Source organism: Mauremys reevesii, linkage group 5 (genome assembly GCF_016161935.1).
Source record: "Mauremys reevesii isolate NIE-2019 linkage group 5, ASM1616193v1, whole genome shotgun sequence".
NCBI lineage: Eukaryota > Metazoa > Chordata > Testudines > Geoemydidae > Mauremys > Mauremys reevesii.
The window spans coordinates 16,720,834-16,738,830 of record NC_052627.1 but is presented as its reverse complement, the minus strand read 5'-3'; the positions used below and the strand labels follow the sequence as shown (position 1 = coordinate 16,738,830).

Below are 17,997 nucleotides of genomic sequence, written 5' to 3'. Positions count from 1 at the left end.
AAAACCACACAGTCACACACAAATGACAATTAAGGCCCTGATCCTGCAAAGACTTAGAGGCATATGCTAAACTTTCTGTAGTGTGAGCCAGCAGGCCTGATTCTCATTTATACAGAGGCCAGTTTTTACCATTCTGGCATTGTAAAAGGGCATTAAACTAAGCAAAATTGCAGTTAACAGAAGGTAAAATCATAGGCAATTTGTAGTTATTACATGAATTAGCAGGTCAAGTAAAAAACTGTTTCATTTTGAAAAACTTTGTTTCAAATTTTTAGGCTCCCCCCCCCTCACTTCTTTTCCCCATTTTCTTCTAGTGGGGAAAAATTAGGATTTCCCCCCTACACTATGTTAAAAAAAAAATTGTGCACACGAATACATTCTCACAAGCATGTCCTTAAGTCAAGTGTGTGCGGCCACAGCTCAGGATAGCTTGGTCCAAACTTCACATGGGAGACCAGCGAAATGTGTCTGCTACCCACCCTTGGCCTTGCACTAAGAGCTGCAGATCTGCTGCAATCAGTCTACCGCAGGCCGTTGATGATTCTGCCCCTCTGTTCTTTGCCTGTTGCCCTGGGTTTTGTACAGAGAGCAAAGCCATTTTACTGGAGCAGGCCTCTGTGGTTGGGAATCTGGCTCTTTAAGCACACAACGTTTTTAAAAGAGGGAAACAATGTTAATGATTTTTCTCTCTGTGTTTTGTTTGTTCTCATTACTGGAAAGGAGGATAATGGGGTGAATGAGCTCTGATTAGTGGAAAGTCCAGTTTCTTAAATGGCTTGAGAACGCTGGTCACAGTTTGGGACACTTCTCATGGTTGCCAGCGATGTTCTCCTATGTGCAAAAAACATTTCCAAGAGTGGCCAGATAGCAAGTGAAATAATGAAAACTGCTAGACGTGTGAGTGCCTTTAAATTCTGCTGCTGTCACACTAGAGCTATATTTAAGTCTGGAAAACTCTGTTTGTGAACACTAATAAAAGCATGTGCTAGAAAAGGACTTGATGCAAAACAATGTTTTTGAATTTATGGACAGGAAGAAGAAGAAGAAGACCCGTTGCCAAACAAAAAATGGCCGACAGTGGATGCTTCCTACTACGGAGGACGAGGAGTGGGAGGAATTAAAAGAATGGAGGTTTGTACTCTGGAAAGAAAGGCAAACGATGCATGAAAATACAAGTTTTCTGAGGCTCAAGTTGATGGCAACAAAGTGTGTTGGAAATATAATTGTATCATGTTTGCTTGCTTCCCAGTGACATCAGCCTCCTAAAATTTTTGCCCTCTGAAAGAATTCTAAGCGTATCTCAGTAGATTATGGAAGAACTGATTTCATTAGTTCCATTTGATCTGAACTCTAAATAGATGCTGAAAGGCATGCTGATTCCATCAAGCTAATGAGGAGGAGAGTGAGAGCCTTTTTGAGTGTTTTGGAAGAAATTGCAGCGTAACATAAGTACTCCAACTGTGGGCCAGCCAAACGCATTGACAATAGTGACATTAAGGAGAGGCTTGATCCGTAAGGAACGCACAGCTACAACAGTGCCTGTCTTTGAAGAGACATGATAGCACCATGTTAATTAAAACAGAATGAAAAATGTGCATCCTTATGGATATGTCCTTATGTCACATTTTATAGTTAAGTCAGCCTGTATGGAATTTGCAAGGCAATTTTCTTGTGCATTTTAACTTGATTTAAAAAAAAAACAAAACTGTCAGTCTCCAAGGTATCAAAATCACAACTAAACATAACGAGGCCCAGTCCTTCTTGAGTGCTCCTGAAATCTGCTTCTGTAAGTGAGAGCAGAATTAGGGCCTTTGGCAGTTCGAAATGATTAGCTTAGACTAGAGGAACTTAGATGGAAAAAATGTTTTATGCAGCACCTTTCAAATCCAAATGATCTAAGAGAATTTTACAAAGTACACTCAGGCCTCAATTTACATGGTGGTTACGTTCTTGAAAAAATACCGTGCAAATAGAAATCGTGTAAAAAGATACCAAGGGCCTATGGAAAATAAGGGTTTAGGTTCCATGCTCACATGATGACCTCCCTAATTTATCCAATACAAGTTTTATTAAAATTTTTTAATGAAATTTAAACTTGCTACTAGCCTTTACTGAGGCTGAGGATGAACTCGAAATTATGATAATGCTGATGTTGTTGAAGTCAGAACTCTGAGGGTTCACCTGGGGCTGCTGGGGAGTGTGGAGCAGTGGGGTGGGCCCTGACTTTTGGGGCTGGGCAATGGTGGGGGAGGAGAGGCAGGAGGGATTGGGCAGGAGGGATCGCTCCCCTCGTCCCTTCCATCCAGCCTGGCGGAGGGCCATAAAAAAATTGGATTTTTTTTTTTTACCCAGTCCTATTATCTAGTACACATATGCCCACATTAATACCATAAATTCTCATTTTGTTTAGGTTCGTTGGGGTGATAAGGGATCTACAGAAGAAGGAGCTAGGTTAGAAAAAGCCAAAAATGCTGTGGTGACACTCCCAGAAGAGCCAGAAGAGCCCTTTCAACCAAAACCTCCTAAACCCAAGGCTACCTCACAAGCTGCTCAGGAAAAGTGGTATACGCCAATTAAGGTAAGCTTTTAATCTTTAAATGAATGTAACTTTGCTGTGTCTCTATATTAAAGGCCAGATTTTGCAGCCCTTACTCATACCGAGTAGTACGGTACCTTACTCCTCAAATAATCCCATTCAAGTCAATTTTTGGAGTAAGGTACTACTCAGAGGGAGTAGGGGTGGCAGTATGTGGCCCTTAATTTTAGACTTCATTATTCTGCACCAGATTCTGATACCCTTACTCGCAATGAATTATACCTTACACCACGAGTAAGGCTAAGATTTAGTCACGGGCAGGCCCGCCAACAGAAATTCTTGGCCCTAGGGCCAGGGCTATCCCTAGTGGGGTGGGGCCTGGGGCAGAAGTGACGAATCCGTGACTTCCGGGAACGCCTGCGGGGTCCCCCCAAAACGCGAGGCCCGGAGTGGTCGTGCAGGCCTGGGAGTCCTGCAGCCTGCCCACGCGATTTAAAAGGTCCTGGGGCTCCTCGCCGCTGCTACCAAGGCAGGCCTGGTCATGGGTATTTTTAGTAAAAATCCTGGCTGTGTCACGGGCAATAAACAAAAATTCAGGGCCTGTGACCTGTCCGTGACTTTTACTATATACACCCCATACCAAATCTTAGCTGCCCTGAGGCCTCATTGCTCTGGCAGTCCCCTGGGGCGCTGCAGCTCTGGGGTGCCCCAGGACCAGCTCCACCAGCCGCTGCTGCTCAGGTGGTCCTTGGGGCCAGCCGCACCGGTCGCTGCTCAGGTGGTCCCTGAGGCCAGCTGCCCGGAGCCGCCAAGAAGCGGCTGATGTGGCGGCCCTGGGGCCAGTACCAGTAGCTGGCTGCGGGGCCACTCCAGCAGCGGCCGGTGTGCTTGGCCCTGAGGCTTCCTGAGAAGCTGGTCCCGGGGCCGTTGCTTGGCGGGCCTGGGGTCAGCCACACTGGCTACTGCAGTTGTGTGGAATTTCATGGAGGTCCCAGAAAGTCACGGAATCCATGACTTCCGTGCCAGACTCGCAGCCTTAACCCTGAGTACTGAAATCAATGGAACAACTCTTAGATTAAGGTACTACCAACAGAAGAGTATCAGATCATCCCCTTTTGTTGATGTTTGCTCTGTTTCTTTCACCATACATCTCTCATCTGATTGATTACAAATCTAAAGCTGTTTGTTTACAGCTTGTAATAGTTTTTCCAAATAATTTGCTGCGTCCAAGATATTCTTGGGAAAGAAAGTAAAAAATAATTATAGGCACAGAGTCAACAAGAGCAAGAGACAAGTACAGAAACCTGACTGAAATAAATGAAAGCAAAATAAATGGTTGATGCTAGTAATATTATTGAACAAAGAGATTTCACTTTGGAGACTGTATGGGCCACCTCCAGCCCAACAGTAAACATCTTCTCAAAAACTGGATAGGAGTTGTTGGACATCTTTCATTAAAGTGCATATAGGCAAATGTCCAGACAGAAAGCATCCGGGTCACATGACGATTTAATTTAGATGCTCTGGTTTACATAGTAACATGCTTTGGATGTAAAATAAACAGAACTTTTCACCAATGCTAACCCCGTGGCACTGGCACTCCGAGCTTTCTTGATACTATACTTAATTACAGCCCCAAAGGGTTCTCAGCATGTATAGTTTCAGTACCACATTCTCCTAGGGATTAAATAGACTGAAAAGCATATTCTGTAAAATCTGCACAACTTAAATATTTTAAAACCTAAATGCTCAAGAAATATAATGGTTTGGATTCGTTTGAATCATGAGTAATATAAAGGGCAGAAAAACAATGCAATGCAAAACAATCAATAGTTTCTTTTTAATACACTATTAAAACTACCTTTCAGAAAAAAAAAATAAAAGTACCCAAACCTACTGTACTATGTAAGAAAGAATTCATGGACAAGTCAGGCAGGTTGATAGCTAGCCACTTTTGTTGCAGAGCATCAGACTTAAAACCTTTCTTTCATTTTGAAAGACTCATCTGCCTTTCTAGTTATTGCTAGTACTCAAATGGGGAATAGCTTTGAAACTGGTAATTTCACTTGAACAGGAGCTCCTTTTTAAATGGGTCAGCAGCAGTTAGCAAACAGAGAAATAAACCATACAAATGGCTGGCCAGTCCTGCAGAATATCTTCTGACCAGTTCATGTAACCTGGTGAATAATAATAATAATAATAATAATAAATAAACATTAATAATTTATAATAGCAAATAGACATGCGGAGGGTTCAGGTACCTTGCAGTCAACCATGGAGCTGGGGCTCGAACCAGCAAGGAGCTGGGCAATGGGAGTTGAGGGTGCTCAGCTCCCTTGCAGGATTGGGCCATTGAAGAGCGGATATAGCTCTTGAGAGACCTGCTGAACGGCCTGTTTAGTATCACTCTCCGCTAAGTAAAAAGCTGTTTAATAAAGACTGAAAAAAATGTCATCAGAATAAAATAATGCATAAAAATACATGAACAAAAAGCAGTTTCTTTGTTTGATCATCGTGTTTTTTAATTTCAAGGCCTGTCTACAAACAGAATTGACCTGGGCTTACGTTAAATCAGTTTATTATCCCATCTTTAGTTAAACTAGTGCAACTCTGTGTATTGATGAGCTCACAGTCTTAGGGCTTGTCTTAGCTAAACTATACCAGTATAGTTAAGCTACTATGGTTGTACTGGTATAACTCACTGCATAGGCATTCTTATTCTGGAATAATAGTGGTTTTTCCTGGTTTAGTTTAAACTACTTCCAAAGTGACATAAACTAAATTGGAAATAGGCACTCTTATTATGGAATAAAAGTGTCCGTGTGGCGAGTGATACCAGTATAATGCTTTAAATTCATACCTTACCTCACACCAGTATAACTTCCCATGTAGACAAGCCCTTATATTGGAAAAGTCTATAGATAAGGGCTTGTCTACATTTAAAGTGCTGTGCCACTGTAGCACTTCAGTGAAGACGCTACCTACACCAACGGTAGGGAGTTCTCCCGTCAGCGTAGATAATCCACCTCTCTGAGAGCAGTAGCTATGTTGATGGGAGAATTCTCCCATCAATCTAGTGCTGTCTACACTGGGGGTTAGGTCAGTTTAACTGCGTCACTCAGGGGTGTGGATTTTTTTGCACCGGTGATAGCAACGTAATTTCCTAGTGTAGACCAGGCCTTAGAATTTCCCACGCATTTAACACTTTGTGGAGCCACCACTTAATCATTTGTCCCTGGCTCTGTTTGTTCCCATTAATTAGGATTTATGCTTATACAGTCCCAATTAAGCAGCACTTGTCATTCACTGTTGTTAGGGAATTGTCTGCACACAGACTTCCACCAGTGTCGTTAGACTGAAGCAAATTCTGGGTGGACAATTTTATTTTTGTTTAAGGGGGTTTATTTCAGTTTAGCTTAAACCTGTTCCTAATTGGTTCATCTAAACTGAACTAATCCATGGTTTTAAACCAAAATAAAAGTGTCCACACAGATTGCTGCACCCACTTAACTACACCTGTTTAAAATCATACCTTAAGTTAAACCTGAACAATTCTGCATGTAGAAAAGTCTGTGGCTAAATCAGCTCCCGGACAGCAGCTGTCTCGATTTAAATACGTCCCTGTTAATTGACATACACTGTAATGCTCAAAATCAACCTGCTCTATTGTTACAGGGTCGACTTGACGCACTGTGGGCTCTGTTGCGAAGGCAGTATGACAGGGTGTCTTTGATGCGACCACAGCAAGGAGATGAGGTTTGTGTGTGTGTGTGCGCGTGTGCATTTAGTGGGGGTGGAGGGAGAAAGGGAGCTGGTTCTATTTCACAGCACTCCCTGGTGCATTTATTAAATTAAGCCTCTAGGTATAAATAAGAATGAACATTGATAATGCACTCCTTTTAGCTAAACCAAGTTGTATAATTGCTTTACAGTATTAGTTTCTTCATTTTAAGGATGGAAAATATAAGGTTTGTAATTCAGGAAGTCAGATCATGACAGGGGCAGCTCATGGCACCCTCCAGAAAACTCCTACTGAGGCGATAGGATATTCTTAATAAAGTGCTTTTGTATTTCATATATTGTGTCTTTGTAGACTGGTTAGGAGAACAGTCTTCATGTTCTTAACTCTTTGATTCTAAAGCGAAAACAAAATGATGAACAGAGAAACAAACAATCATTTAAAAGTAGTGCCATTAAAAAGATGCATCACCAGCCCAAAAACGCTGCAGATCCTTGGTGTCCCGAAGCAGTTAATTAAAATGAAGAATGCTGTAAGTCTTTTTTCTGTCTCAAATGAGGGGGCAAGGGAGGGAAGATCGGGAGATCGTGCAACTCCATCAAGAGCAACACTCCCCAAACTTGTTGTGTGGGTGATTGATTTCTGGTCTCCATGACTTCAGGTGGATTTGTGACACTCTCTTTATGCCATTTTATGCTGGGATCTGTGACTTATATATTTAATATCTCATAGAACCATTCAGTTCCTTATTGGCTACAAATCTGAGGAGTTTAGAACAGGTTATTCCAGCTAAATGCAACAACACCTTGTACTCAATAAACTTACTCCAATGCACCTGTTAGAGGATACTCAGTGCATGTTTTTTGTGAAATCTGCCCATTATTGGTCAAAGCACACCCCTCTTGGAGCTCTGCCAGCACAAATGCAGATTTGCTGATCCACTAAAATCTGTGGACCCACTCATTCAGCCATTGGCAGAATTTGGCATGGAAATGCTATACTCTAGAAATATTCTTCCTTTCAAGAAAATAAATATCCTTTTATCATGTAAGCAGCAGTACAAGCTGACAGTACAAGTATGCTGTTCACCATTAATTCCATGCCTCCTTTCTTTTAACTTTAATTTGCCATCATTTTAAAACAGCTTATCTGTTAACTTTCTTCCTCAGTGCTTCACTGACTTAGAACTCTCATTCAGAAGTTGATTTTATATATAGCAAAAGTAGGACTTTTTGGAAACTTATGTAAAACTTTTTTAATACATGTCCTTGACGCAGAGTACAAATGTGCAACCTACCTGTTGTTTAATACAAACCCATTTATTATGCATTGTTATCAGTAGGTACTATTACTGATATTATTAGATACTGTTCCTCAAGGTACTTTGGGGTTGTCTCACTATCCTTGAGTAAGGAGTAGTGTGCATTGATACTGTTCCAGAAGCAGACCAAGGGAAATAATCTGCTCCAGGCCTTAACCAGCAGCAGATGATCAGATAGCAAGTGTGAAAAATTGGGATGGGTTGGGGGTAATAGGTTCCTATATACGAGAAAGCCCCATCTACTGGGACTGTCCCTATAAAATCGTGACATCTGGTCACCCTAGCCACTTTGTTCTGGCTTAGTGCGCTGACTGGCACAAAGTGGGAGTGGAATGGAGTCAAGGCTCTGCCCACACCCTACCCCTGCCTGCCTCTCTGTGTGTGACAGGAAGCAGGAGCCCCAACAAGGCTGCTCTCTTCCGTGCACTGCCACTTGTAAGGCTGGTAGTTCTCACAGGGGAGAAATGGGGAGAAGCTTATGTCCTCTTACTTTCTGTGCAGGTGACAAGGCAAAGACAAGACTTGCTCTAATTCAACGAGCACCTTAGAAATGTCTCTACATAAAAAATTGTACAGGGGTATGGATGCGTGACACTTTACAGGGAAATAAAGCTGAAAGGTCCTCATGCCAGGACTTTGCGGTCTAAATTACTCATTCCAGTAAAGGTTGTCTATGAACCTGGTGTAATTTCTGCACCAGCCAAGGATCTGCTCCAAGGTGTAGGGCCAGAGCTCTGCAATGCATTGAACGTGAGGATAAATGTGATAGAGAAGGAAGCTGAGAGCCAGTGCAAGACCTGATGGAGATGGTGATGCTCGAGGTGATATATTTGAAATAGTGGGGTCTGGAAGATGGTTTTGGCAGCAGCATATAGGGTACACTAGAAGGGTGCAATGTGAAAAGTAGGAAGGTCAGAAGCAAGAGGTTGCTGCATTCAAAGGCCAGGTAATGGACCAGGTTTTTTTTTGCTCATAGGGATGGATGATATAGGTTAGATTTTGGAACTATTCTAAAGGAAAAAATGGCAAGATTTAGCTGGAATGGAGGCAGAGAGTGGTGGTGGAAGGAATAAAATGTGAGAGAGGAGAGTAGGAGGTAAGGGATATCCTTTCTGTAACAATGTACAGCTTTGTACATTAACATTTTCAATAGATTTACTGTGGTTGCAAGATCGTTATTGCTAGTGTGTTGGAAATCCAGTTAGGTATAGTAGATCCACGTGGTAAACATATGTGCTATATAGAAAACCGGACAGTTTGACAGGTAAACGCAGCATGTGAGTAGAGGCACTGATAAAATAGTAACTGAACAGGCTGAAAACTATGTGTAATTTTGCTGCCAAAGTTGTTTGTGGCTTTGCAGCTGTAAAAATGGGATTTTTGTAAACTGCTGCTGCCATGGAAATGAGCAAACAATTTTAGAACCAGCAGGAAATGAGACTTCTATTTTATATGAACCTGAGAAGGCAGTGACCAGTGTCTTGCTTTACAAGAAATGGGGTAGGGGGAGGAAAGATCTGGCTGAATTTCAATTGATTCAGAGAGGAGTAGAATTTATAATGCTGGATGAAGCATAAAATACAGTCATTGTCCTTAGGGTGTGACCCGTGGCAACATAAGAACACAACTTCTGTCTGGCTAACAGCATATTTTATACCCCGAAAAAAAAAATCCTTTTATTTATTCATAGATTGTTCAGTGCAGATCTACTGCTATACCTCTTGTGAATTCAAGTCAGTAAACAAACCAACTCTCTTCACACACAGACTGGCAGCACTGTCATGCTAAATAGCAGGCCAAACAAATGTTTTTCTTTTATTGCTTAGAAACCTGGTAGTTCTCATTTGCAGGAGAATTCACTGCTGAATTCAAGCCCTTGATCAAGTAATTAAAGTTTAGGCATGAAGTATCAAAGCAGAGAGAGCTTTCTCCTCCTCCCTTTTGACGCCCCTTGTCTTTCCTACAAGCCAGCTAATGCCAAGGGTGGCCCAGTTTGAGGGCCGCACACCGTCGAGTCAAGAGGCTTTGATTTGTGGATGGAACTCCTTAGAGTCATACATTTTTCAGCTGGCAATCCACAAGGTTAGGGAAGCTTGTCCAGGTGTGAGCTAGCAGGTTGTCGCCGACATCTGTTTAGAGCACAGACCCAGGTCCTCACCAGCCTGCAGTGAGGCTGCTGGATTGTCAGCAGATGTAGTTAAGAGTGGCAGAACAGTTCTGGTCTCCCATTTGCCGCCTGGGGGCCTGAAACACTAAAGGTAGAGTGGGGGTGGACACAGCTGCGCTCCCAAACATGCCTCAGGCACAAATAAAGAGATCTAATATAGTTTGACTCTATTGTGGTGGGGAGACGAGGACAGAGAGCCACTTCAGAGACAACTTAACGCAGCAACATCTGCCGCCAAGTTTCCAGGGAGTGACAGGGGACAGCAGGTACAGATCGAAGTCCCCACGTAAACAGCCTCCATTAAGCCATGAACTCTTTTGATGGGGTTCCATCAAACAGGCTAGAGTCCGCAGCAGGAGTTGGGTTTTTTTTTCAAAGCCCTGTTTTGTTTTGTGCGCTAACAAGGTAATTTATAAATGATGCATTACCATGCATTCATACTCCTTTTTTTAAAAAGAAAAAGAAGTAAAGAAGAAAGAACCACAATACTTTTGGGGTTGCTGCATAAACCAGTTAACTGTCAGAAGTGTGTCTTGGATTTAATTGAGGTTATGTTAACCTTCAGACCATGTCTCCACACTCTCAGCCACACAGTAGAACTGAGTTTGTGTATTGTACCAGTGACGCCTCGTAGAACCATTGTAGAGGGGTGTGTCTGTCTGCCATTGTCTCTGTTGTGAAACTCCTGTTTTGTGGGGTTCATTATTGCATCTGGCAAGAAACTCGGCACAGGTTTGCAACGTGGCTAAACAGGGTCTAAACTGTTCTAAGTTTTTTTTTTAAAAAAAAGGCAAAATAAAGTTGTTCATTTTCAAATGCTCCAAATGACTTTGTTGATTTGCAAAATTTGATACTCATTGAGCTTCGGAGCCTGCAAACACTTCTTATGCTCATGAATAACTCTAAGTATGTGAATAGTTCCATTGAACTCGATGGGTTTACTCATGTGCTTATGATTGAGCAACCATATGGATAATGTTTGGAGGATTGGGGCATAAAAATGCATGTAAAATAAATAAAAATACTATTGGTGGGCTTGATGATACCCTTACTTTTACGATACTTTCACCCTCTTTAAAAAGTGATTTTTTTATAATAAAAGGTAATGTGCATGCAAATTGCATAGAACAAGAATATATGATAAAAGCTAAAGAACATAAGAACATAAGAAAGGCCGTACCGGGTCAGACCAAAGGTCCATCTAGCAGTATCTCTGTCTGGCACAGTGCCAATGCCAGTGCCCCCCCCTGAGAGGACAACCAACAGGGAAATGATCAATCTCTCTCTCCTGCCATCCATCTCCATCCTCTGACGAACAGAGGATGGGGACACCATTCTTACCCATCCTGGCTAATAGCCATGGGAATTAATATCAATATGGCTGCTAATGTATTTCTTTTCATGATAACATTCTTTTGTAAGCAACTATCCTAGCAAATAAATCCTATTCCATAGAAAAACTGTTAAAGTAACAGAGCTTACTGCTATGAGCAGTTCCATTGAAACACTTTTTCGAGTATATGCTCCATGGGGCAGGGACTTTACCTCCTTTTGCACTTGTTCATCACGTAGCAAATTGTGGGTGTTACAGGAAGCAAATTCGAAGTAGCAATTAGAAGATTGTGCCATCAATTTTTGAGCAGAAATCCCCTTTGGTATTTATAGAGATTTCTGCTTAAAAACTGATAGTAGGGTAGCTAGTGTTAGTAATATTGGGCTATATGTGTATCTGTATAAGAGAAACCCCATGATTTTGAGCCAGACTAATCAGTTTTCTGCAGGCAATATACATCACTGTTCCCTCCACCCCGCCTCACCCCTTCAATCTCTTATTGAAACATGAGAGGCAGAGAAAGTTAGCAAGATGATTCATTTTAAAATAAATTTGAAATGTCAGATGATTACATTTACCAGTTATATTTGCACATATAAAAATTGTATTTAGCTGGATGGATCATTTCTTCTGATGCCGCCGATTACCATAATGTTATAGTATCTTTGGAAGCTGCATGCTACAGTGTACTTGAGTCCTATATTAAACCTGCCTTAAAATGTGTGTCTGTTTTGACCAGGACTTTTAGTTTCTGTAGAGTTTTAAGATAATAAATTGGAGAGTATTGTTTTGAGGAAACTTGCTGTAGGGAGAGGTTTGTGTTTGCATTTGGAATTCTTTAAGGATCATCATATTTCACGATAGGGTATCTGTGTATTATGGGTCAGAGCTTGGCCCTGGAGTATTCATGACATGGAGCCTAGATAGACCTGTGTAGTCAAGCTGGACTTTATGGTCTCAGAGGCCTCTTCGTATCCTGAGGGGTTGTCCTCACTCAAAGGTGAACTTGTAAAGGTTTTGTGAGCTTCTTACTCTCTCCCAACCCGAGCAAGGACTTCACAAGGACAAATTCAGAGGTGACATAAGTGACAATATAAGTTGCACATTGGTTGGTATAAGCCAGTGGAGATGATTGAAGTATGTAGACCAACTTACTCTTAGCTCTGCCAATAGGCATCTTCTGCGCCACTTATGTCACCTCCGAATTTGGCACCCAGAAGCTATCCGCAGAGGGATAGCTCAGTGGTTTGAGCATTGGCCTGCTAAACCCAGGGTTGTGAGTTCAGCCCTTGAGGGGACCACTTAGGGATCTGGGGCAAAAATCCATCTGGGGATTGGTCCTGCTTTGAGCAGGGGGTTGGACTAGATGATCTCCTGAGGTCCCTTCCAACCCTGATATTCTATAATTCTAAGCTAACCATGAGGATGCGTGGTGCCTCCCTGAAGCCTGGGACCATCACAGTACGTGGTGGTGTGGAAACTTAGAACGACTGAATCCTATGGCAATTCCCTGCTGATAACTCTGACATGGAACTATTAGCCGGGAGTGGCTGAGAAATAAATTATTCCCCTTCAAAGGTGGTCAGGGTGTTAGGGGAAGCAGTTCCTCCCCAAGAAACCTGTCTCCAGGCCAGTAAAAAGCAAGTCCTTTCTTCTACTCAACTCACAGCAACTCCACAAGGTAACAGCATCTGCCTGCACATTATTACCCTTGTGTGTGTGTGTGTACATGTACTTGCACTGGCGTTCCACTATATTCACGTTCACCAAATATCAGGATGTTTTTTCCTCTATATGGTGTAGTAAGCTTCATGCTCTAGTCTAGGCTCTGATTAGTCCTAGATGCACTAATTTTAGTAACTCATTAATAAATATTCAGTCCCTACCAGTATCATAACATATTGTTCCACATGATGCTGTAACTTCATGTGTCTACAACCAGTCCATTATCAGTGGTGCCACTGAGTCTGCCTGTGTTCCCATTACAAGCCTAGTTTTTCAGGGAAGAGGGGATTTTCCTGATTCACTCATGAATATTTGTGTTAGTATTGAGGGATTCAAACCAGGAACAAGGTTTGGAAGCAGGAAGGTTTGTTAGTTTATTCTTGTCTTTTAAAAAAATTAAACACCTTGGCTATTTTTATGAAATAGGTATACAAAATAAGAGTTTGGCTGTTTGGGTTTGGCTGGTATTATTTTTACATTGTTACAACTGAAAATGTTATCCATCATGTGGATTAGCTCATAAAGATTAAAAAAAACAGAAAAATCATCGTTAGAAAATTATTTTCTTAAAAAATAATTTGCGCAAATGACTTCTTTGTCTTCTAAATCCAACCACACCCAGCGGCATTTTCAGATGTGATCCTGACATAGAGTCAGATCCTGCCCCACTGAATTCAATGGGCATTTTGAAGTGAGATTTTAAAAAAGAATGTTAAATATTCCTTTATTTATTTAACGAAATCTATATATATTTTGAATGTCTGGAATCTCTGTACTGGTATGGAAGTGCAAAAAAAAATTATATGTGTGGGATTAAAAGAGGTTAAAAGGCATCGCTTTCCTGTACATGTTTTCTGTCAATTTGTTGAACCTCTGGCAAAATATGTCAGTTGAAGGCTCTAATATTTTTTAGTGAGAGCTGTGCCTGCAGACTGAAGAGTAAAATTTGGGCCTAAGCTTTTTCTGAAATTTCAGCAGACCAGCAGTTCACTTAAAAATCTCTAGTTTCTCCTGTTCAGTTCTCAGGAAAGTGGAAGGAAATGTTTCAAGAAAGTGGAAGTAAAACTAGTTTAGTGCGTTCTTGTGAAACTCCCCTAGTATTTCCGATTAAATTCTGAAGTTGTGGTCAAATCTAAAATAGTGTGTAAGGCACAGGATTAGAATTCAGGAGACCTGCGTTCTTTTCGAGGGCCATGTCTTTAGACAAGTCACATCACCTCTATGTGCCTCAGTCCCCCATCTGTAAAGTGGAAATAACAATACTTCCCTCCTTTGCAAAGCACTTCGCAAACTATAGATTGAAAATGCTAACTATGAGCTAGGCATCATTATGGATTATTGTTGACATTTCTCGTCCGTTTAGGGTTATGTTTTATTCCCGGGGAGGCAACATTCAGTAGCTGGTGCATCTGAACAGTAACAGTTTCTCAAGAGAGAACTCTGCAGCAGTGTAAATTGTATTGACCCATGGCAGTTTTAAAAAATATTTTAGCCTGGAGGCTCCAGTTCTACCACGTGCTGAGTGTCCACCTCTCCCACTAAAATCAGCACCAGGAAAAAAGACTCTTGTAAGATTGGGCTATAATATATAAATCATTCTGGGAATATAAGGATCATAATTTCTCAGCTGTCAGTCAATAAAGGATGTGATAGGTGCTTTTAATGCAGTGGTCTCCATTAAAAACCCACATTTGTTAACGAACACTAGTCATTTCTTTAACTTGCAGAAAACAGAGTCATTTCAAACACAGCTACGTGATAACTATTGGCACATCCTGCCGTTTTACTGATGATTACTGCAGCTGTGCTTAAAATCAGCATCTAGGAGTCATCTGCAAGAGTAGGCTGAAAAATTGACCTGAACTAAAGAGACATGTACATTTTGATGATCACTACAGTTTTGAAATGTTTGTGTGGTGAGCCCATACAATAAAAATGGGGAGTCCTTGGGCAGGCCTTCGAAATCAGAGTGGCCTTTTAAATGTAACCACCGTAGATGGGCGTTTATAGCTTTTCTGAAGAGTACAGCATGTTACATCTTAAAACACAAAAAGGTCACAACAAAGGTGCTTTCCTCCCACAGCATCCTCTGCGTGCATTACGTGTTTTATTTTTAATTGGCCGAGAGTTGCCATGCTACCACAAGGTGTGGAGCCAGAGCCATTCTTACTGTCTTCATTAGTTTACAAAACACTATGCGGGAGCTGAGCATTTTAGGCCATTTAGCACATTGAGCCTGATGAGTATCAGGGCCGCGCTTGCTGTGCGGAATGCATGGGGAATAATGCCTATTAAGGAAGATAAAGTCAATCTTTTCTGGGTGCAGTGCGAATTGGTTACAGTTACATCTGTCACATGCTGTCTCAGCTGCCATGGAGAGCGTTACAGTGTTTTTTATAAGGTTGAGCAATATGAAGAAATGAACATTTTATTTTCAATGTAGTTTTGCCAATAATTTGTTTGAGTGAATTATTGTTTGTTTTTTTTTAAAATTCACATTTGCTTATTTGATTTCTTTAAAACACCTTTGTATGGAAGTAGATGTCAACAGAACAGCTCTGTTTAATCAGTCTTCCAGGACTGAAGAGCATGCAGTACATATCTAACCTAGCTCAATCATAAAATGCAAACCCTAACTCTGGCACAGCTATTATGTACAGTGGGGGCTGACGTGGTTTATGTTAATGCTGAGTATCTCATTAGTCCAGTTTACGGAAAGGCTGACTACCCTCAAGAAACAGCAAGTAGAAAGCTGACAGTTTAATTCAGTTGCTACTCTCCAGAAGAGACGTGACAGCTTTAACTGTCTTGTGCGCCCAGATTTATGAACTAGTCCTACGCTCTTAACCAGATTAGTTCCTTTTCCATTAACTGCTGAAAGTAGGGCAGCTGTCCAAGCGGCTGGTTGTAAATTCGATAATGGCGGCTGTGTTAATCTGTAGGCTTTTCAGATGGAGAAGGCAGCAGATAACAGGATTAAAGTTTCACGACCCGAGGTTTTCACAGCCCGAGATGGGGGCATAGGGGGATAGAGAATGACTTCTGTCATTAATCTTAATTGATTGCCAAGAGGTTTTAATCGAGGTTATTAATTAGAAAGAGCCTTAACACACTGTCTACACCTGAGCATCAGATGCTCCTTTGTGAAATATGGCTACATTGCGCATATACATACACACACGCACACACACATATATTGTATTTCTGTATGATATATGTACGTGTGTGTGTGTGTGTAGAGAGAGAGAGATTTGTCTGTAAATATGTATATAAGCATCAGGAGTGTTTTGTGAAATACAATATTGATATGCACATCCATATTTCTGTATGATATATGTATATCTATAGATATATATACACCTCTACCCCAATATAACACGACCCGATATAACACGAATTCGGATATAACGCGCTAAAGCAGTACTGGGGGGGGGGGGGGCTGCACACTCCAGCGGATCAAAGCAAATTCAATATAACGCGGCCACCTATAACATGGTAAAAAATTTTGGCTCCCGAGGACAGCGTTATATTGGGGTAGAGGTGTATGTATCTGTACATATGTCTGTGAGCCTCTGTTGCTCTTTTATGAAGTATGGGGATTTATATAAATATCTATCTTTTATGTGTAGATGTAGAAATCCCTGTATTTCACCAAAGAGCACCTCATGTCCATCTGTATCCATAGACACCTCATGTCCATCTGTATCCATAGACACCCATCCATATTTCAAACAGAAATGTTTTCATTTGCATCTTTCTTAATGTCTTTGAACTAATATTTACCTCTTCTGTTCATTCCTTCTGAAACACCTGGCATTGGCCACTGTCAGAAAACAGGATACTGGGCTAGATGGACCTTTGGCCTGATCCAGTATGGCCGTTCTTATGTTCCTAATATTCAATCCTAATTTTTTTTTAACAAGTTACTGTAGGACAGTTAGGATGGATAGAGAAATAACAGTACATCCTGATACAGCCCTGGTTAGGGCAACAGTAATGAATTCCAGTAATTTTGTTTTCATCTTTACCAAAGTACTGTACACCAGAGGAAATATTAAATTAGGGATTGAGCATCTAAATTAGGCAAGAGGATAAAGTGCTATTGTGAAGTCTCAGCATTTGGATTTTATTTAGATTCAGACCATGTTAGAGATGTCTCCAGGCTGTAGGTCCTTTGTGTCCAAACTGAGCTGTGAACTGATGCAGCTTTCTTCTGGTGAACCATGTTACCCTCTTTGTGTACTTCCGGCATTGGCGAGCCAGGAGAATCCCTGTTTGTTGATGAGCATGCCAGGCAGTCTTATCATGCCATCATCTAGTTGCAGTGCCATTGGTGATCTACATCTGCTTTTGCTAGTGAGCCCAGGAATCCTCCTCACTGGTTGATGGAAAGTGAGATTGGGAGTGCAGCTGACTCACATTTTGATCTCAGAGTGGGGCATAATTTCTTTCACTTTATCACTACCTTGGATGAAAAGACTGTAGTGCCTGTACCCTTTGCATACAGCCTGTTTCTTCCCCTGGGATTGCAAAGTGAAGACAGTATTCATGGGCCAGACACATGAGGTAGAAGATGAAAACCTTTGCAATGATGCTGTAAGAAAAGTAGACACCAGAACTCAATGATGTTTTTGATTTAAAAATGAATATGCTTTGGCCATGATCTGACCCCTTTTGTGTTCACTTTCTGTGAACATTATAATGATCTATCTTTACTTGATGGAATTAACACAGAAAGCAGTTTTCATGCTCAAATAATTGCACTGGAAGTAGTATTTTTTTTTTTTATGGGATGGGATATTTCTCAACACATGTGGAGGAGGAGGTTCCCCGAACCCCTCAACACAGTCATGGATCAGGGACAATTAAGAGAATCAGACAATCTGACGGCACCTTAGCAACTAGGACTGCATAGGCATCCACAAGTACTTGTGCCAACAAGCAACAGGATGCTAGACATTTGTTGGTCAGCAAATGCAGTGTATTTGGGACGGGGCATCGTTTGACAAAGCAGTGGGAGAGGAAAGGGTGTGGTTCAAGTTTCCCTTATTAATTGGGCATTGAGTCACACCCCAGTGCCCTGGGGGAAAAAAAAGAGAGAGAGACAATTAAGCCACCGATTCAGCAACATTATTCATGTTTTTAATGTTAAGCAGGTGGTTAGGCCCATCAACTT

At 41.4% G+C, this 17,997-nt stretch overlaps 1 protein-coding gene across 2 annotated transcripts in view; it reads left to right on the top strand.

Annotated features, from left to right (window-relative positions):
• The window catches only part of ANTXR2 (ANTXR cell adhesion molecule 2), a 164,849-nt gene that overhangs the window by 88,922 nt on the left and 57,930 nt on the right, over window positions 1-17,997 (top strand). For both annotated transcript variants that reach the window (XM_039541826.1, XM_039541825.1), the window contains 3 exons: window positions 1,033-1,131; window positions 2,411-2,578; window positions 6,212-6,292. In XM_039541826.1, the coding sequence (XP_039397760.1) occupies window positions 1,033-1,131; window positions 2,411-2,578; window positions 6,212-6,292 (348 nt within the window). The remainder of the gene's footprint in view (window positions 1-1,032; window positions 1,132-2,410; window positions 2,579-6,211; window positions 6,293-17,997) is intronic.